The sequence below is a fragment of the Vidua chalybeata genome, chromosome 20 (genome assembly GCF_026979565.1).
Source record: "Vidua chalybeata isolate OUT-0048 chromosome 20, bVidCha1 merged haplotype, whole genome shotgun sequence".
NCBI lineage: Eukaryota > Metazoa > Chordata > Aves > Passeriformes > Viduidae > Vidua > Vidua chalybeata.
In genome coordinates, this window is record NC_071549.1 from 9544818 (window position 1) to 9562695 (window position 17878).

At 40.6% G+C, this 17878-nt stretch overlaps 1 protein-coding gene across 5 annotated transcripts in view; it reads left to right on the forward strand.

Annotated features, from left to right (window-relative positions):
* USP32 (ubiquitin specific peptidase 32) overlaps nt 1–17878 on the forward strand; it is a 63192-nt gene that overhangs the window by 20080 nt on the left and 25234 nt on the right. For 4 of the 5 annotated variants that reach the window (XM_053961279.1, XM_053961280.1, XM_053961283.1 and 1 more), the window contains exons 3-9: nt 2890–2995; nt 3495–3613; nt 6508–6667; nt 14084–14215; nt 15456–15563; nt 16313–16428; nt 17166–17228. In XM_053961279.1, coding sequence (XP_053817254.1) covers nt 2890–2995; nt 3495–3613; nt 6508–6667; nt 14084–14215; nt 15456–15563; nt 16313–16428; nt 17166–17228 — 804 coding nt within the window. The remainder of the gene's footprint in view (nt 1–2889; nt 2996–3494; nt 3614–6507; nt 6668–14083; nt 14216–15455; nt 15564–16312; nt 16429–17165; nt 17229–17878) is intronic. The other variant, XM_053961281.1, reaches the window with a different exon arrangement.

Genomic DNA, 17878 nt, shown 5'->3' on the forward strand with positions numbered 1-17878 from the left:
TCAAAATATTATTGGTAGAGAGACACAGATTAGGCAGACCTTTCAAATGATCTCTTGCTCCATGTCATTTCTAGTCACAGCCTCTATTTTTGGCATCCTCAGAGCTGTTGACCTCAGAGGCAGCGTGCAAGTCCCCCAGTTTTATTTAGATAATGTGAGTGCTGAAGTGTTGCATTGCTGAAGGTTTTACACTCTGGCAGAGTTCCTTTTCCTCAGCTTAATCTTTTCTCCGTTCTTTTTTTTCCCCCCCTGTTTTTTCTAAATTTTGGCAAAGAGGATGATACTACTTTACTTCTGTAAACAGTTGGCTTTTTATGTGGGTGTTTAAGGCTTAGAGGAGAATTTGCAGTGGAAAAGGAGGGGTCTGATTTGCCCAGAGCTTAAGGCCTGTCTTCAGCATGAATTTTTGAGTGTTTTCTGGATGCTTTGAGAGTTGGTAGCCCCTAAGATTAAACAAAAAAATGTATCTTTCACAATTGGTTTGAAATAGTATAAAATATTGAGAATTTTATGTTCTGTGCTAACTTGTACCTTTATATCCCTTTCAGGTCAGTATTAAGGATTAAATTACTGATTTGGTCACAAATAGAGATTCTGGAGTTTCAAATGTCTTCTGCCTGGGTTTTATTTTATTTTTTAAAAAAATCTGTCCTTAAAGACACAATTTTGGTGCTGATTATCTCTTTTAACACTCATGATGGTTATAGAGCAGTTTTTGGTTTCCAGGTGGTGAAATAAAATTAATGGAAGACTCCTAATTGGTTTTTGATGGCTTCTCATCAGAACTCATCTCAAAATTTGAGTACAAATTATGATGTACTTGTAGCATTCATACTCAGGCACTGCAGCATCAAATCTGTGAGCTTGAAAATTGGGCCAAAATTGGGATTTGAGTCAAGGGATGCTTTGTAATCCCTGGCTTCAGGATGGGGAGAGGCAGGCAAAGTCATTAGGCAGCTAAAAGCCTGGGTTTTCAGCCTTTCAGTCCCTGAAACAGATCATTTGGAGCCTTGGAGCTGGGCTGTGTGCTCTGCATGCTGTAAATAATGGTTTTTCATATCTGAGGAGTGAGAGGCCTTCAGGAATTTGTGAAATTAAAAACACAGGAGTTTTAAACTGGACATGAAACAGAGAACTGAAACCGGTGGAACTTTGATCCAGCAATTTGGGTGATTGTCCTGCACACAAAACATTTTTTAAATGTTCAGGACAGTAATGCTCTGGGAGGGTCTCTTGGGAGAATGGGGTTGAAGATATTAATAAAAGGAAATTTAGAGATGTGTCTGTGTTGTTAAAGTGCAGGAAAGCTGCTCAGGTGGTGGGAAGCATGAGCACAGCTTTGGTTCTTAAATCTTGTTATGCTCTTCAGCTGCCCATGAAACAGAACATGTCAGGCTTAAATTTTATTTTAAAAAGTACTATGTGTCTTATAATGATAGCAAATTTTACATTCTGAAATGCAGATTGCTGTGGTTCTCCCTGGGTGTGGCTGTTTGAAGGAAAGCTGCAACAGCATTAAGTAATTTTGGAAGACACAAAATTACATCACATTTTGATGGTGCATGTTATCAGAAGTTTTCCAAATGCCACACCAACGTGAAAAAATGTGGAGAAATGATGTGTTACATGACTATTCAGTGTTTATAAACTCTTCCCAAGGAATGATTGAGCACCTAAACTCCAAGCAATGCCAGCTGCCCGTGGTTGCAATTCCATATATTAAATCCTGATACATTGGACATTATCCCTAGAATTCCTTTCCCCTGTTTATCTCATGAGCAATCCTTGTGTTGTGTTGAAATAATGTATAAATGTAATATTTGGTGCTCATCTGGTCTCACAGCTGAGATGTACAAAGTTCAGCAGAAGTGAGTGGATATTTTAGCTGCATATTTAAAAAAAAAAATGATTCCAGTGTAATGTGAAGGTAAATTGCTCACATGGGCAGTGTAGCCTTGAAGGCATTTGGTGAAGACAGAAGGATTAGACATAACAAGTGTGGAATTCAAATCTCTGCCTTGAAGCCTCTACCATTGTTGTGGCCAAATAAAGCACAAATTCAGTTGTCATAATTCAGCCCTTCAAGCATTTGTAAATGGATTAAAGTTTAGTAACAGAAGAGGCTGATGGAAATGAAAGTATTTGGGAATGCTGTGTCTCAGGGTGGGATGGAAGTGAGGGTCAGGGTGTTTTGTGGAGAATGAGACCCTGCTGTGCCTGGGTTGACACTGAGGTTTGGATGGATGGACAGACAGACAAGGAGAGGGTTTCTGCAGGTGGCACAGCACTGCTGAGGAGCAGCAGTAAATCTGGTGTAGCCACTCTGTGTCAGGTGTTCCCTTATCACCTTCCTGCCACCACAGCACTGTGTGGCTTGGCCAGGTCTAACCTTGCCAGGCCCAGGACTGGTTTTGTTTGGGCACTCCCAGTTCCTGGCTTCATTTGGACTTGTGGTGGAAACCACCCCGTGGTGGTGCAGTGACTCACAGGGCTCTGGTGTTCCCCTCTCTGCTGCCAGCCTGCTCCTGGGGATTCCTGCTCCATCCCCTTGATGCTTTGAGATTATCAGAGCCCAGCCTGGAGGAGATTTCAGCCCTGATAAAGAAAGCTGGGGAAACACCACCAGGAGCAAGTGAGAAGTGTCTTCACTGGAGGAGTTTTTATGTTGCTGTTCATGACTTGGACCTGTGTTTCACTAAATAAAGGCTGTTTGGTACCAGAAGAGCTACAAAAGGATAACACAATTAATAATTGGAGTGTCTTTAGCTGAATGTGGGGTGATGAGCCTAAAAACCATGCAAGATGGAGCCTCAGTATAAGCTGCTGGTTTTACTTCTGACATCCCTGTTTGCTCTGGCTCTGGTTAACTTCTCCATTTTATTCTTCTAGGTTATCTACTGTTCATTTGGAGGAATATCCAAAGGGCTGCACTTCAATAACTTGATAGTTGGATTAGTTCTACTCACAAGAGGCAGAGAGGAGGAGAAAACAAAATGTAAGTGATGTAACTTCAAACAGTGGATTGTGATTGTAAAATTGTGACCACTTTACAGTGAAGATGGGATTTTTTGAACCATTTTTAGCTGTATTTTTGGAAATTAAGTGCACTTTTGTTTTCTGTGTTCATCAAAATGAAATATTTGCCAAGTCATCATGAATGTCATACAGAAAGCCTGATGGTCTCTGTATGTGGGCAGAGGAAGGAGGATGGCATTGATATTTTTCAAAAAAAAAAAGCAAGCATCTGCCTACTGGCTTCTGTTGTTTTGTCTTCTCTGTTAATCTGACTTGATAATATTCATTTTTCTTTTGATTACAGTGGTAAAAGAAAAGGAAGGTCTTGACCTAAACCTTGTGGACCTATTTTGAACTTGGATCAACCTAAGTTTTTATCCTTTAGTTGTTGCACAGCCTTTCATTTTCAGCCAGTTATAAACCTTACATTTGAAAAATGTCACTGCTGTAGATGTTTACACATATTTCTATTTCCTCAGATATTTTCAGCCTCTTCTCTAATGAATCTGGGAGTTATGTTGTCCGTGAAGAGATGGAGAAGATGCTGCATGTGGTTGATGGGAAAGTCCCAGAGTCACTCAAGAAATGCTTCTCTGAGGTTTGTCATGCACCTTTCCTCCTGTTGCAGTTACAAAAAAAGTCAAGATTACATTAAATAGCTTCTTTTTCATACTCATGCACATATGGGAACAAACTGACCTTGTTTAAATGGGGTAAAAGCTCATGGGTTTTTTGTGTTGTGGTATTCCGTGTAATTTATATTGATGAGAACATTGTTTGGTGTATAAATGCAGGCATTCACTGTGCTCCTTGGAAAGAGATCATTTCCCAATGGTAATCATGTCATCAGGTGAATTTAAATACTAATATTGCTGCTGGGAACTTAGTCATTAGTGTGAACATTTTATTGCAATCAGGGAAGAAATCTAGAACACAGAGCTGAGAAGAAAGAAAATCTGCACCCTGGATTTAAAAATGCCTGACAGCCATGGTTGCTTCAAAATAATAGTTTTATATTATTGCTTTTGTATCACTGTTCCTGCCAGGAGCTACAACATTTAATTATGCTTTAAGTTGTTTGAGAGATGTAATCTTTATGGAGCTTGCTGAAGTCCTCCTCTAAAGCAGGGCATTGGCACTTTGCTGTATTCATAGATGATTCTTTGACTCCAGGGATCCTGAAGAATTTTCAGGGTTTTTTGCTTGCCTTGTTATCAGATGACTAAGACCAGGAAAATGGAGATATCACTGTACATTCCTCTGGCAAAAGGATTGACCAGATTGACTGGAAGCTTTAATTGTGGCTATCAGGTTACTTAATTACTTGACATTTTATTGTTCTGTGTTGGAGATGGCTCTGGTTGTGGGCAGTGCCTGAGCCAGAGTCTGCTCTGGCCCTGGTGTCCTGTTGGCTTTGGAGGCAGTGATTGCATTCCTGAGTCCTGGCTGCAATCATAAATCCTGAGTCCACTGCACTCCAGCTTCTGGAGATGACCCTCAGTGCCATTTCCTATTTATAATTTCCCATCAGTGTGGTGTGATGAATTGCACCCCACAAGTTAATTGCACACTGTCCAAGAAATCCAGAAATACTTTCTGAAGCCTTGCAGGAAGATGAGTATCAATCTGGGCTTCAGAGCATTTTCCTGTTCAAGAAAATGCTGCATATTGATTTTTCTTTTAAAATGAAAATAGTGTAATAACCCACTCAGCAGGATTTACTGGGCTCTTAATCATCCACGGTCATTGCTGGAGAGTGAGAAAGTTCAATGTTCCTGCTGTGGGCCTTCCTGCCTGCCTTATGGAGGATGGGTTTGATTTCAAGGATGATGTTTATAGGCACTCCTGTTCATCAGAATTATTGCGTGTACTCAGCTAGAAATAGAAGCTTTAGAATATATCTGTGTTTCTCTTTTGTTTCTGAAATACAGGGGAAAAATTCAGTGATAACTGCATTGCTCAGGTCCCATCATAATTCAGCTGTAATCATTGCTTGCTTCAAATGCTTTCTTCCTCCTGTCCAAAGTTTTTCTGTTCCTCTTCGTTGTCCTTCCAGGGGAAATTGGAGTTTTAACGACCCAGCTCTTGCTGCCTTTACAAAGAGCAGTGCAGAAAGTAGAGGGAAAGGGTGGAACAGAGAGTGAGAAAATGTTCTTTTCTCTTGATCCAAACTGGTGGAGAAATGGAAGGATAAGAAATCAAAGTGAGGGAGGTGAGGCCCTGGCACAGGTGCCCAGAGCAGCTGTGGCTGCCCCTGGATCCCTGGCAGTGCCCAAAGCCAGGCTGGACAGGGCTTGGAGCAGCCTGGGACAATGGGAGGTGTCCTTGCCCATGGTGACACTGGCTGGGCTTTAATGTCCCTTCCAACCCAAACCAGTCTGTGATTTGTTGGATGAAAATATAAAACTCTTAAGTCTAGAAAAAGAGGCATGAAAAGAATGAGTATCTGGAACTGAAACAAGCCCCTGCAATGGGAATAGGAAGCAAATGTTTCAGCAGTGCTGGTGATGAACCATTGGAGCAGCCTGGCAAAGGGAATATAGTGAATTTTCAATTTTCTGCACTTGGCAGTTGCAGATAGTCCGTGGCCAAATGCAAATTGTTGGAATCTGTAGAGATGTAATTCAGTGAAGTTTAATGGTCTGTGATATGAGGGGAGTTTAAATAATCAATGACTTGAAACCTCTTCCACTTTGCAGACCCCTGTTTATTTCCCCTGGAGATGAGAATCTCCATATAATGAGTTTGTCTACTGATAATGGGTTTGCTTTTATTTGAGGTAGTTTTGTAGGTCCTGTAGAAATTAGTCTGCTGATCCCTATGGTTTCATGGCCACAGCTTGGCAAGGATCCAAATAAATGGTTTAAACAGCCCTGGAATTGTGTGAATGTGTAGTTTTTACGTGTTCCTGAACAGGGAGCTCCAGGAGACAGGGAGTGAGGAGATCCTGGGAATGTCATGTTCACTTTTATGCTCCAGTGTGGGTTTTGGTCAGTAGAGGCAAAAAAGTCCACATGTTCCTGCAGTAATTAATCACAGCATCAATTGTTCCCAAATCTGATTTTTCTGTGTTGTTTGTATACCTGCACAGATAGAACAGAATGTTTATGATTTTATAGCTCCTGTTTTTTTTTTTGGTGCAGCAGAGCTGGTATCTATAATAATACATTTAAATTCATCAAAATAACCTCTGCTCTTTTGAATTGCAAGTAACCATTTTTCTTTTCATCCCTTTCACCTGAAGTTCAGAGTAAATGAGTTTCCAAAGGCCACATTGAGTAGGTGGCTGAAATGCAGAGAGAACTTAAAGTTAATTTCCCTCCCATTGCTGTTTCAAAAGGAAAGGGAAAAACAGGCATGGCTCCAAGCAGAAAAATTACATTAGCACTTATTTTTCTAGGAGATTGTCCCAATTTTTTGTTCATGCAGCTGGATGGTTCCTGTTTACTGGCAGTGAGAAAAACAGCTCCCATTTTCTGGTTTTTCTTGCAGGGTGAGAAGGTGAACTACGAGAAGTTCAGGGTTTGGCTGCTGCACAACAAAGACGCTTTCACCTTCTCGCGGTGGCTGCTCTCAGGAGGGGTCTACGTGACCCTCACTGATGACAGTGACACCCCAACCTTCTACCAGACCCTGGCTGGAGTCACACACTGTGAGTAAAGGTGCTTCTTGTCCTGCACATCTTAAAAAAAAAAAAAAAACAAAAAACAAACAAACCCTGCCAGAGTTCACAGGCAGAATCGTTGTTCATTGAATCTCCCTGCTCCACCACGTTGGGTTCAGTGAGAGAAATTCCTTCTCTGGGCTCATCTGTTCTCTGTGCTGGGATGTAAAATGTTGTGTACAAGGACACTGGGTTGTTATTTTTAAGAGATAATAATGCTGAGGCTACAACACTTCTATAGAAGTTTGCTACCAAGCAAGCTAAAAAAAAAAAAAATATCTTCTGAAGTGGCTGGCTGGTAATACTGGGTTTATTTTTGGTCTTTATAGTGGGTTGTAAAACTACTGAGAGACTTGAGAAAATAATATTTGCTTCAAAAATAAGTGTTACCTCTTAATTTGCTTCTCCAGTAAAATAAATAATATTCCTGGCATGTGGTAGAATTAACCAAAGAGAAGCATCCTCAGGAATTGTCTCCAGAGAAGAAGTGCTTCCTTATGTCTATGTTAACGTAAAAGAAGGAACAGCTGGGTTGTAAATTAAATCCAAAACCAAAAGGCTGATAAATGACACTTGATGTAGCAGTGTAATGCAAGCATCCATTCCATCCCTGGGAGGAGGGAGTTGGTTGTGGAGGTGTCAGGGATCTGAGCAGTCTGGTTGTGTTTCGTGTGCTCTCGTGGATTTTCCTCACACGTGTCAGTGTGGCATTTAATCCTCTCATGGGTGAGTTACTTGAATAAAGCAACACACCCTTTTTATCCTCTTGGTTTTAAATATGGGCACTCAGACTCTTTTCTGACCATCTGAAATGAAAATGCATAATGAAGTCAGGAGTTTATGAACAGGTAATTTATTTGCATTGCATGAAAGGCTGAAAGGAGACATTGAGGTTACAGAAAACCTCTGAATATTCTGAGGTCTCACAGACAAGGTAGAGAAAGAGGAATGTGAAGAAAAACCCAACCCTCTGAGTGTTCTGGAGTTCAGCTCTGGGAAAGATCTTGACCTGTGTCAAACTGAGATCTGCTCTGTTTTACACTTTGAAATTGAAACTTTCAGAATGGTTTTTACTGGGCTTTTCACAGGTAGTTTATTTATACTGAAACTGAGGTTTGGAATTAAAAAAAATAAATGTAACAGCTACTGTTTTAATAGATTTTATTTAACATTTGTTGTTCTCAATTCTGATTTTGATATCCCTGTCACTGGTACCATTGTGTCAGAGCTGGGATTGAGCATTTCAGTGAATTCAGTGAATTCCAGAAATACATGGAGGTGATGTGGTTATTGTCCACAGAATTGGGAAGTTCATGTGACAGTTACATTTGGACCTCTAGATAAAATTAAAATTTACTGAATTCCCTTGTGATTTACAACAGTGTAGGAATCTCATCCAACAGATGCAAAACTAAGGAAAATGTGCTTGAGCACTTGGAAGTAATTTCAGCCTAATCAGGTCACTCCAAAGAGTAAGAAATTCAGTACAGCAGTATTTTTAACACAGCTGAATGTGTTAAACACTGAGAGCTGTTGAAGGCTTGTTCTTAGTATTTTTCCTGGGAGAATGATTGCCTTTGGAAGGACCAGGAAGTGAGATAATGTTTGGTAAACTGAGGCATACACCATAATACTGGAAAGGGGGGAAGGTTTCCATTTCTTTCTGTTGTAAAATACAAAGTAATTTGTGCCTCTCCCTGGTGCAATCAGGAATTTCTCAGTCCTGCTGCATCTCCTGGCACAGGCCCCAGACCCCCCTCCCCAGCCTTACCTCACACTCTGCTTCCCATCCAAGTTCTTGGACAATATGTCAGAGCCATAAAAAATGGCAGTGATAAAAATAGGGAAAGTTACTCCCTTTGATTTAGAAACAGCCCCCATTTCATGCACGGCATCAGTGACTCCATTTAAATTTGCTTAATGAGCCAGGCTATCAGGGAAACAAAGGAATACTAATTTTTCATTTGTAAATAGCATTTGTTTTGGTGTGCAGATGACTTTAATTACATTTCTCAACACGTAATTAGAAATGAAACTTTAAAGTTACAGGAAGTTGCACACACTTGCTGCTTTTAATCAAATTTTGTTCTGTTTCACTTAAATCAGAAATATGAATAATTTTATTTGAAAGCTGCCAAAATAACTGGCCTTTGTTCCTAAAAAAGCAGTTTCATGGATATGGATTTGTCTTATACCTGAGGAGCGACCAAGTAGCAGTAGTTTGGATTTTCTCAGGTCTTTAGTATGATCATATGCATTTAAATTCATTTAATCTACATTTTTTTGAAGCCATCACATTGAACAGCACTGTGGCAGAGCCTGTAAATCCCACATTTCTGTCACACTGACTCAGGGGACACCTCATTGATTTCCTTCATTTAGCTGGAAATGTTTTTTTCTGCTGCAACATAGGTGCTGGTTGCCTTTTTTATGTGTCATTTTGGTGTGACTCAGTGTCATGCAGTGGGCTTAGATACTCAGGTTTTCAGCCCTTTTCCATGGGCAAAATAATCCCGTTCATCAGGTTGCTGGTTTTGAACTGACAGAATGTTTAATCTGTCCTTCTTTGTCACCCAGTTCTTGTGTCACTGAGCTCTCATTAAATAACATCCAAATTCCCCTTTGAATGGGTGAGACTCTTGTGTTGTCAGAAAAAATTCACCCAGTTCTTTCTGACAGCTCTCACTCACCGAGGTGCAGTTATGACTGCAATCAGTACAAATAATCCTATTTTGGAATATACATTTATCACTATTTAGTCCAGTAAATGAGAGGAGCCCTGGCTAAGCAGGCAGGGTGGCTGAAATGGAAGAGGCAGCTTTGGAAACAGCACGGAATGCAAGCTGAACGTTGTGGAATGTTGTGCCAGAGCTGGGATTGTCAGCTCTGTGGGAGGACGAGATGGGAGGCTGGAAGCAAAGTGCACTGAGGGGATCCCTTCACTTTGCTGGCATTAAAAGGCTGGCTGTTAAATCCATCTTCTGGAGCTGGGACACCCACTCTAGCAACAGGCATGTGTGGAAGGCACTAGAAAACAATCCTGGAGGTTTTGGCTCTGTGAAAGCTGCTTTGAAGGGCTGGTTTTCATTCTGTGCTGCCTTTCCCAAGGGTGAGGAGCTGTGCTCTCCACACCTCCCTGTTCCCACCTTGAGGCACTGATAATCCTCACTCTGCTGCATGAACACCTGGGTGGCCACGTCTGACACACACACACACAGGGATCTCTCTTGGCTGAGTTTTAACCTTCCCTTCCCTGTGTGTGTGTGTGTTTTTAATTAGCAAGAGCACAAAGATGAAAGTCTGACAGCAGCCCAGGCCAATAAGTAAAAGCCTGGGTGTCACTTAATCTGTATTTTGCCACTTGTTATCCTCTTAGTTCCGGGCTATTTTATGTCTTGCAAAGCAGCTCTCAGTCCCAGAGTCTTCTGGGGGTTAATTTGCAAGGCACAAGGAAGAGTTTTGAGTGAGAACCAGTGCTTGGTGTCAGTTTGGGCTCCTGCCTGGCCATGAAGAGCCCTCCCTGCCAGCAGGGGCTGGGGGCTGCCTGGAGCACGCCATGGTGAGCAGGGAAGCAATGCCAGTCCTGGTAAAATGTTGGGAATATGGTATGTTTCTGCTGCTGTGAGCCAGACAGGATTGTACCCATAGGTGGGTAAATATTGAACTTTGGTCATATGGTGGAATACTTGGGGAGTTGTGGTCGTATAAAGGATTGTAGTAAGCAGTGGCTGAAATGAAAACGTGCTTTTAAATCTGTTTTCTAAGGCAGAAGATTATTCATGGCTTGGTATCTATGGAATATTTTAGAGGGGCATTTTGTGGGAATGGCATTAAAATGTAACATGGGGGTTTAGTGTTTATCACTGCCATGTACCTGGCTGTTGGTCAACGTTCTAAATTTAACTCATTTTTAGTAGTTTTACAGTTTTAGATGATATTTTGATTGAAAATGTTTATTTGTTCTTCCTTTACAAGAAGAGGACTGTGCTTCAGTTGTACTTATTATCATCCCTCTGATTATATTGGTCTAATTCTTAGAGAATTGAACCAAAAAAAAAGTATTCATCGTTTCACAGATCTGAATTTTTGTATTTCTGATTTTTGTATTTCACAGATCTGATTTTTGTATTTCTCATGGGCAAGTGATGAGGGAGACATAAATCAGAATGTGGTAGTAAACTGCTTAAATTTCTCAGGTGCATCATGTCCATGTGACCTCAAATAATCATGTATTTCATTACCAAAGTGAAAAATTACTTGGCCTAAAAAGCCTGTGTGTCCTGAGGTTTTGGCCTATATCATGTATATAAAATGCATCCTTTTGAGTAATCTGAGTGAAAGCCCAGTTTACAGTTTGATGTGATTTGAACAGACATTAGGGGCAAAAAGTATGTATTTTGAAAAGATAAAGTCTTTTATCTGTACAAAACCTCTGTGGAATGTGGTGTTTTGTCATGCACATTGATATGTTTGGGTATTGAGTGCAGTGTGCCTTTCCCATGCTTCATTTAACTTCAGTAACAAATATGATTATGTGAATAATCATAAATTGCCAGAGATTTTTTTAGTTTGCACTCATGGAGGAATAGATGGTGCACTGCATATCCTGAGAGTGATTTACAAGATTATGTGAAAACTTAGTCTGGAGAAATCAAATTATGCAACAGCTGCTGCTCAGCTGCAGTTGAACTTCCCTGTGCTGCAATCCAAGAAATGCTGCTCCATTTATTCTGGTGCACTGGGCTGCAATTTGTTATAGCTGGGAATGAGAAATATTCTTTTGTCACATTTTACTCGTGGTTAACCTGATTTGTGTAAGGCTAATCAGTGCTAAGAATGTTATTTACTACGTGGTTTTACTTTCTAAAGTGCTTGGCTCTTGTGCAGAAAATGATGAGTGCATTTGGGCTAGAATAAGAATGTAACACTTGTGCTAACACTTATCTGCTGTTCTTTTGAAGGTGATTATTTGAAAATTCTCTGTCTTTAAGTGACCATGATGTCAGCTCAACCACTGAACAAAGACAAGATGCTTTCTCATAACCTTTCTTTTCTGTGCTGAAATAATAAAACAGTGGAGTTACCGCTGTAGAAACATCTGTGAAGTACAAGCAAAAAAAATCAGAATACAACTAACTTCTACTATAGGTATTTGAGAGAGGTTCTCTGGCAAAATATTCTTCCATTTCTTAATTACTAAAGATAAATATTGCACCTGCCAGAGAAAGGTTTCTGCAGATTTACACTTCAGTGAGGACAATTTGAACTTCCTGCTGGCTTTTGAATATTCTCAGTGTTGCATCACTTGAAGAATGAAGTGCAGCTCACACATTTGTTATTCTTCCTCCTTACAGAGGTGGATAAAAAGGAAGCAAAGTGATTTACATGGTCATGCACAAGAGAACATAAATAATGCTTTTGTGTTTGCTAATGAGAGCAGTAACGTGGAAGTGGAATTCCTGTAAATGGCAGCACAACCTCCCCTCTCCCATTGTTTGGGAAGGGGAAGAGCCCTGGGATTCTCCTCACATCTGTGATATTTCTGTGTGCTGATCTTTAAAGAAATAACTCCTCTATTCCTCTTTCTTGATTTCTAGTAGAATTATATTCCTTCATAAATTTGGATTGCTGCTTCCTCCTATATTGGGGACAGACTTTCTGTAGGTGACAGGACATGGGCAAATGGCTTTAAACCGAGAGAAGATGTGAAGGAGAAAGTTTTTGTGATGAGGTGGTGGATTCCTCATCCCTGGAAACATTCCAGGCCAGGTTGGCTGGAGCAACCTGATCCAGTGGAAGGTGTCCATGGATGGGGTGACCTTTAAATGTCCCTTCCAACCCAAATAACTTTGTGATTACACCCCAGCCAAGAGCCAGGGCATGGTAAAACAGATCAGGGGATTGATGGTAAAACAGATCAGGGCATTGATCCATCTGGGAAGGAGGGGAGAGGAGCAAGGAAATGAGTTTTTCTTCTCTCCCTGTGTGCATGCCCAGGAGCTGGGCGTGATGCCCTGAGGAACTGGGGAGGCAGGGCTGGCTTTGTCACCTCTGCCACTGCTCTGAAGGCACACAGCAAAGGGACACTTGGCACTGATGGCACTTCTCCAGCTGGGCTGTCTAAAAACACCTTACAGGAAAATGCAAACCCTTTCCACTCCTTCAGCTCCAGATATTTTATTCAGATTTCTCCACTCTCTCTGCTGCTGAGGGTGAGGGTTGTGTAAGTTTTGGTGCATCATATGATGATCCTGCTGGGCAGTTACAACTACTTCATACTCACTGTGGGTTACCTAAGTTACTATTTTAAGTAAATTACTGCCACTAATGACAGAAAGGGGCAAAGAAATCAATAAAATTTCAATTTGACACAACTTTTTAGGTGGAGCCCTTCAGTTCTTAAGCCTCACAGGATTATTATTGTTTCTGTGGACTAAACCAGGCCAAATAGCTCCAGTTAAACCTATTAGAAAACTGGCATGGATTTAAAGGCTCAGAACCATCTGGGAATGAGATCACACATAGTGCTTCTTAATATAGACAGCTTTGTCATTACAGATCTATTTGAGAGCCAATTAATTGGCACTGACCTAAAGCACTGTTGTGACACACTTGCATATGTAAAAAGGTTAAAAGTATTGTTGGGCAGAAATTTAATCTTGTTTTATATATATATATATATATATATATATATATATATATATATATATGTATGTATGTATGTATGTATGTATATTTAATTTCAAGGATAAAGCATAAAGAGAGCATTTGTATAGAATGTTTTGAAGGAAAACACAAGTTCTTCCTCTGGCTATATTTATCCATCCTTGCTTAGCACCTTGTTTTATTTCTTGGGTTTGGGTTTTTTTTCCCCCTTTTTAAATTGCCTTCTAAGTTCCTCTGCATTGTAGATTTGTGTGACCATTCCTCAGTGTTTACTGTAAATTAAATAATTATTAATAATTCTATAGTATAAATAATAAAGTGAATAATGCTGAGAGACAACATTTAAATGCCACATTAAAATTTAGCCTTATTACTTTACAAAGAAGTTAAAAATTTCAAGTAGGAGTTTTTTAGGGGCAGCCAAGTGCTACATAATTATTTTCCATAAAAGATCTGTGATTTTTTTTTTTTTTTTTAATGCTACTTCACATCTTTTTTGAGGATTTTAATACTGAATACCCTGGGAAAATAAGACACTGCAAATACAAGCTGCCTGTTCAAATCACCAAACAGGAAGAGGTGAAAAATGAAGAGGCTCTAACAGTGGGAAAAGTTAATTTTCTGTGTTTCTACACACTTGTGATGATGTTATTGATGGTGAACTCCTCGATGGCGAATAGGTGAGAAGATCCTGTGGCCAAAGGAGGTGATTTGGGTTTATTTCTGTTGGTTCTGCAGTGGAAGAATCCGACATCATCGACCTGGAGAAGCGATACTGGCTGCTGAAAGCTCAGTCGAGGACCGGCCGCTTCGATTTGGAGACATTTGCCCCCTTGGTGTCCCCCCCAATCCATCAGTCCCTGAGTGAAGGTAAGGAGGGAGAGCAGGGAGGAACCTCTGCTGCTCTGCTCTCATGGCTTTGAAAGTGTCTGTTCTGAAATGTCCTCTCAGCTCGAGGGACAGAATAACTTCACTGAGTTCCGAAAAATGGGAAAAGAGGGAAAATCTCTGTTTGCTGGGAAATCTGGAGTGCTGAAGGAGGTGTTGCATTGTTATCAGTTGGCAGGAAATAAGTCAGATTTTATGTAGAAGTTGCCCTGCAGTTGTTTATAATTTTTTTTTCTTAAGATTCTGTAAAGACAAAATAAACTGCTGGCCCTGAATGAGGGAAAACCAAACATTTTTCAAGTGCCAAATGGGAGTTTCATCTATTGCATGACACCTCAGTGTGCAAGTCAGCTGTTGTATCATGCAGCCCATGAAACACTCCTCCCTAACAGTGTAAATTAAGGAAGATTTTATTCAGCAGACTCAGGAGATTTGTAGGTTGTTATTTCTACTGACAGCCAAACTGGTCTGTCCAGTTGAAGTCACTCTGGTAATGACTGGAGTTGTCCAATTGCCATTTGCTGCATGACATGGGGACATTCAGGGACATTGCACTTGCACTCTGCAGTCCTGGGGTGACAATTGTTTTATTACCAAAAGGTTGGCTTTACTGATAAGTGGCAGCAGTAAGTAACAAATAGGAAAGTCATCTCCAGTGGTAAAAAATCAGAATTTAGGTCCAGTTCTGTAGAGATATATCCCCACATCCTTTTTTTTTCTGAGTGATTTAAACTTACACAGCTGCTGGGGGGAAACTTGAATGTTTTCTGGTCATTCTTTGCCTTATGTGGAGTCATTGTTGCTAAAAAAAAAAAAGTTACGGGATAAATAATGCTCAATGATTTGAACTCTTAAGTGCTTTAAAGGCTGGTAGCCACAGCTCTTAGCTCAGGGCCAAATTTGCAGTGCAATTCAGTGATTTGCACAGGAATTTCTGCCTGGGAAGGTCTGGCCATACAGGTTCAGCTCCACTCTAAATCAGTCATTACAAGGAGGGTGTGAGGACCAGGCAGCTGTTCAGAATTCCTGATTTCCCTCCCCACCCCTGGCTGGATCAGCCATCCCTGAGACAACTAATTCACCTTTAAATGGCCTTAGTAGTGCTTAATTACACTTAATGAGAACAAATGACAAGTGTTTGTACTTCTCCTTGCCCACGTTCTCGTGGAGGTGCAGGGTGGCTCTCAGGTGCTGTAACAGGAGATGCTTTTGTGGTTTGCAGGTTTGTTTAATGCTTTTGATGAAAACCGAGACAATCACATAGATTTTAAAGAAATTTCCTGTGGGCTCTCAGCATGTTGCAGGGGACCCTTGGCAGAGAGACAGAAGTGTAAGTATGCAAAATTTAACTGTTAATTTGGGAGCAGTTTTTCAGTTTGAACAATGAGGTTTAGTTGTTTTCACCTTTTGAGATTCTTTTCCCACTGAACAAGTCTGTGAGAAGAGTGACTTTAAAAGTTAAAAAAAAAAAACAGAGGAATTTTAAATATCAAGGTTTCCTTTTATAAAGGATGATTAAACCTAATTTCATATATTTTACAGCTTATCAGTAGTTCCATGTAAATTATCTAACTGGGAAAAACTACATTTCAGAAGTTACTTTTTCAGTGTTCTGCATTTTGAGGCAGAAATGGGTATCTCAATATAGAAAGTGCAAACACTTAGCTACTCATTATCTATAACAGAAAACAAATGTCCTATTTGATTGTCTTGTGGTAAATAGCATGTTGTGGCTTTTCACTGCCCAGTTCCCAGCTGGCTCCCTGCAAGGTTCCTGTGTTTTGAAGCACTCTTTGTTCCCTACTTCTCCAAAACCACATTGTTGCAACTTCCAAGCTGTAATTCCCTGGAAATTTCTGGATGCACATCTGTTCCTTGCTAGGTCCCATCAGCAAGCACAGCAGAGGATTGCAGGGATGTGGATTTGAGTTTATTAAACACAGCTGCTCCATTTCCTCACCTCCACACGTGCATCCCCCCCTTCAGAACTGTCAGCACTGAATCAGCTGCAAGGAATAAAGAAAAAAAAAAAGAGTTGTGGAATGGTTCTAACAGCAAAGTCATTCCCTTTTCCCTCAGTTTGCTTCAAGGTGTTTGACGTGGACCGCGATGGGGTCTTGTCTCGCACCGAGCTCAAGGACATGGTGGTGGCACTTTTAGAGGTCTGGAAAGACAACAGGACGGACAAAATACCTGTGAGTGGTGTCTGGGGGTTGGTTTCCTTCTGTTTCCTGAGCCATCCTTCCAGAGGAGGAATGTTCCTCTTGTTTGGGTGGGGGTCAGTGAGGTACAGGCTCCCCTGAGCCCCTCAGCTGGGGAGGGGGAGAGGTGGCTGTCCCTTGCCTTGCAGAGCTGTCACCTGCCCAAATCCCAGGGTTTGGTTAAATTCTGACCTGCCCAAATCCCAGGGTTTGCTTAAATGTGTGTTCTGACCTGCCCAAATCCCAGGGTTTGCTTAAATATGTGTTCTGACCTGCCCAAAGCACAAGGTTTGGTTAAATTCTGACCTGCCCAAATCTCCCAGGTTTGGTTAAATGTGTGTTCTGACCTGCCCAAATCCCAGGGTTTGGTTAAATTCTGACCTGCCCAAATCCCAGGGTTTGGTTAAATGTGTGTTCTGCCCTGCCCAAATCCCAGGGTTTGGTTAAATGTGTATTCTGACCTGCCCAAATCCCAGGGTTTGGTTAAATTCTGACCTGCCCAAATCTCCCAGGTTTGGTTAAATGTGTGTTCTGACCTGCCCAAAGCTCAGTGGTTTGTCTATAATGTGTGTTCTTTCATATAAAGAAAGGTACAAAAGCACAGTTTTTTCTGTCTGGGAGCCCTTGGTTTGAATTACTGAGAGTTTCCAGCATCTCTTACAGTTTTATTTTTATTCTGAGCACATCCTGCTGGGAGACTTTAACTCTGATTTCTAATCCTTTTGTTGAAGGAGTTGGACATGGGTTTGTCTGAAATTGTGGAAGATATTTTACATGTGCATGATAACACAAAGGTAGGAATTTGCTGTTCTTTCTTTGTCATTTTTATACCTCAGTATCTTCAGTTTATTTATAAGGAAGTGCTTTCTTTAGAACAGAGATGTGTCAATAAAAGAATCTTTTTCAAGAAATGTCAGTTTTCCATTAAAATTGACCACGTTGTTCTGTGAAAGAAAGAATGTGTTTGAATTTTATAAGCCATTTTAATACATGAAGCTAAACCCAAAATGCATAACTAGATGAAATTAATTGGAAGCCTGCACTGTTTGCAAGGCTCTGCTTGCAAACACCAGTTTTAAATCTGATGCTTGACTTCTGTTCTTTGTTTCCTGTTAAAATTGATCTTGTGAGAGAGTGCAGGAGTTTATCTTAGATTTTATGCTGTGTCAAGACACATTATCCTCCTATGGAAGCATCTGTCATGACACAGCAGAAAGTCCTGGTAGTTTATATTGTGCTTTAAGTGTAGCTGGGTGTAAATCTGTAATTATCTGTAATTCTTCTCCTTGCTCTTTGGAAGTAGGAGATTTGGAGATATCCACAAAAAATATTGTTGAAGTTGCTTCCATTATTTCATCCTTTGCTTCACTAATTGGGAAGAGTGTCTGGAAACGATAAATAATTTATGCAAAACTATAAAGAATGTCTAGAAATGCTTAATTAC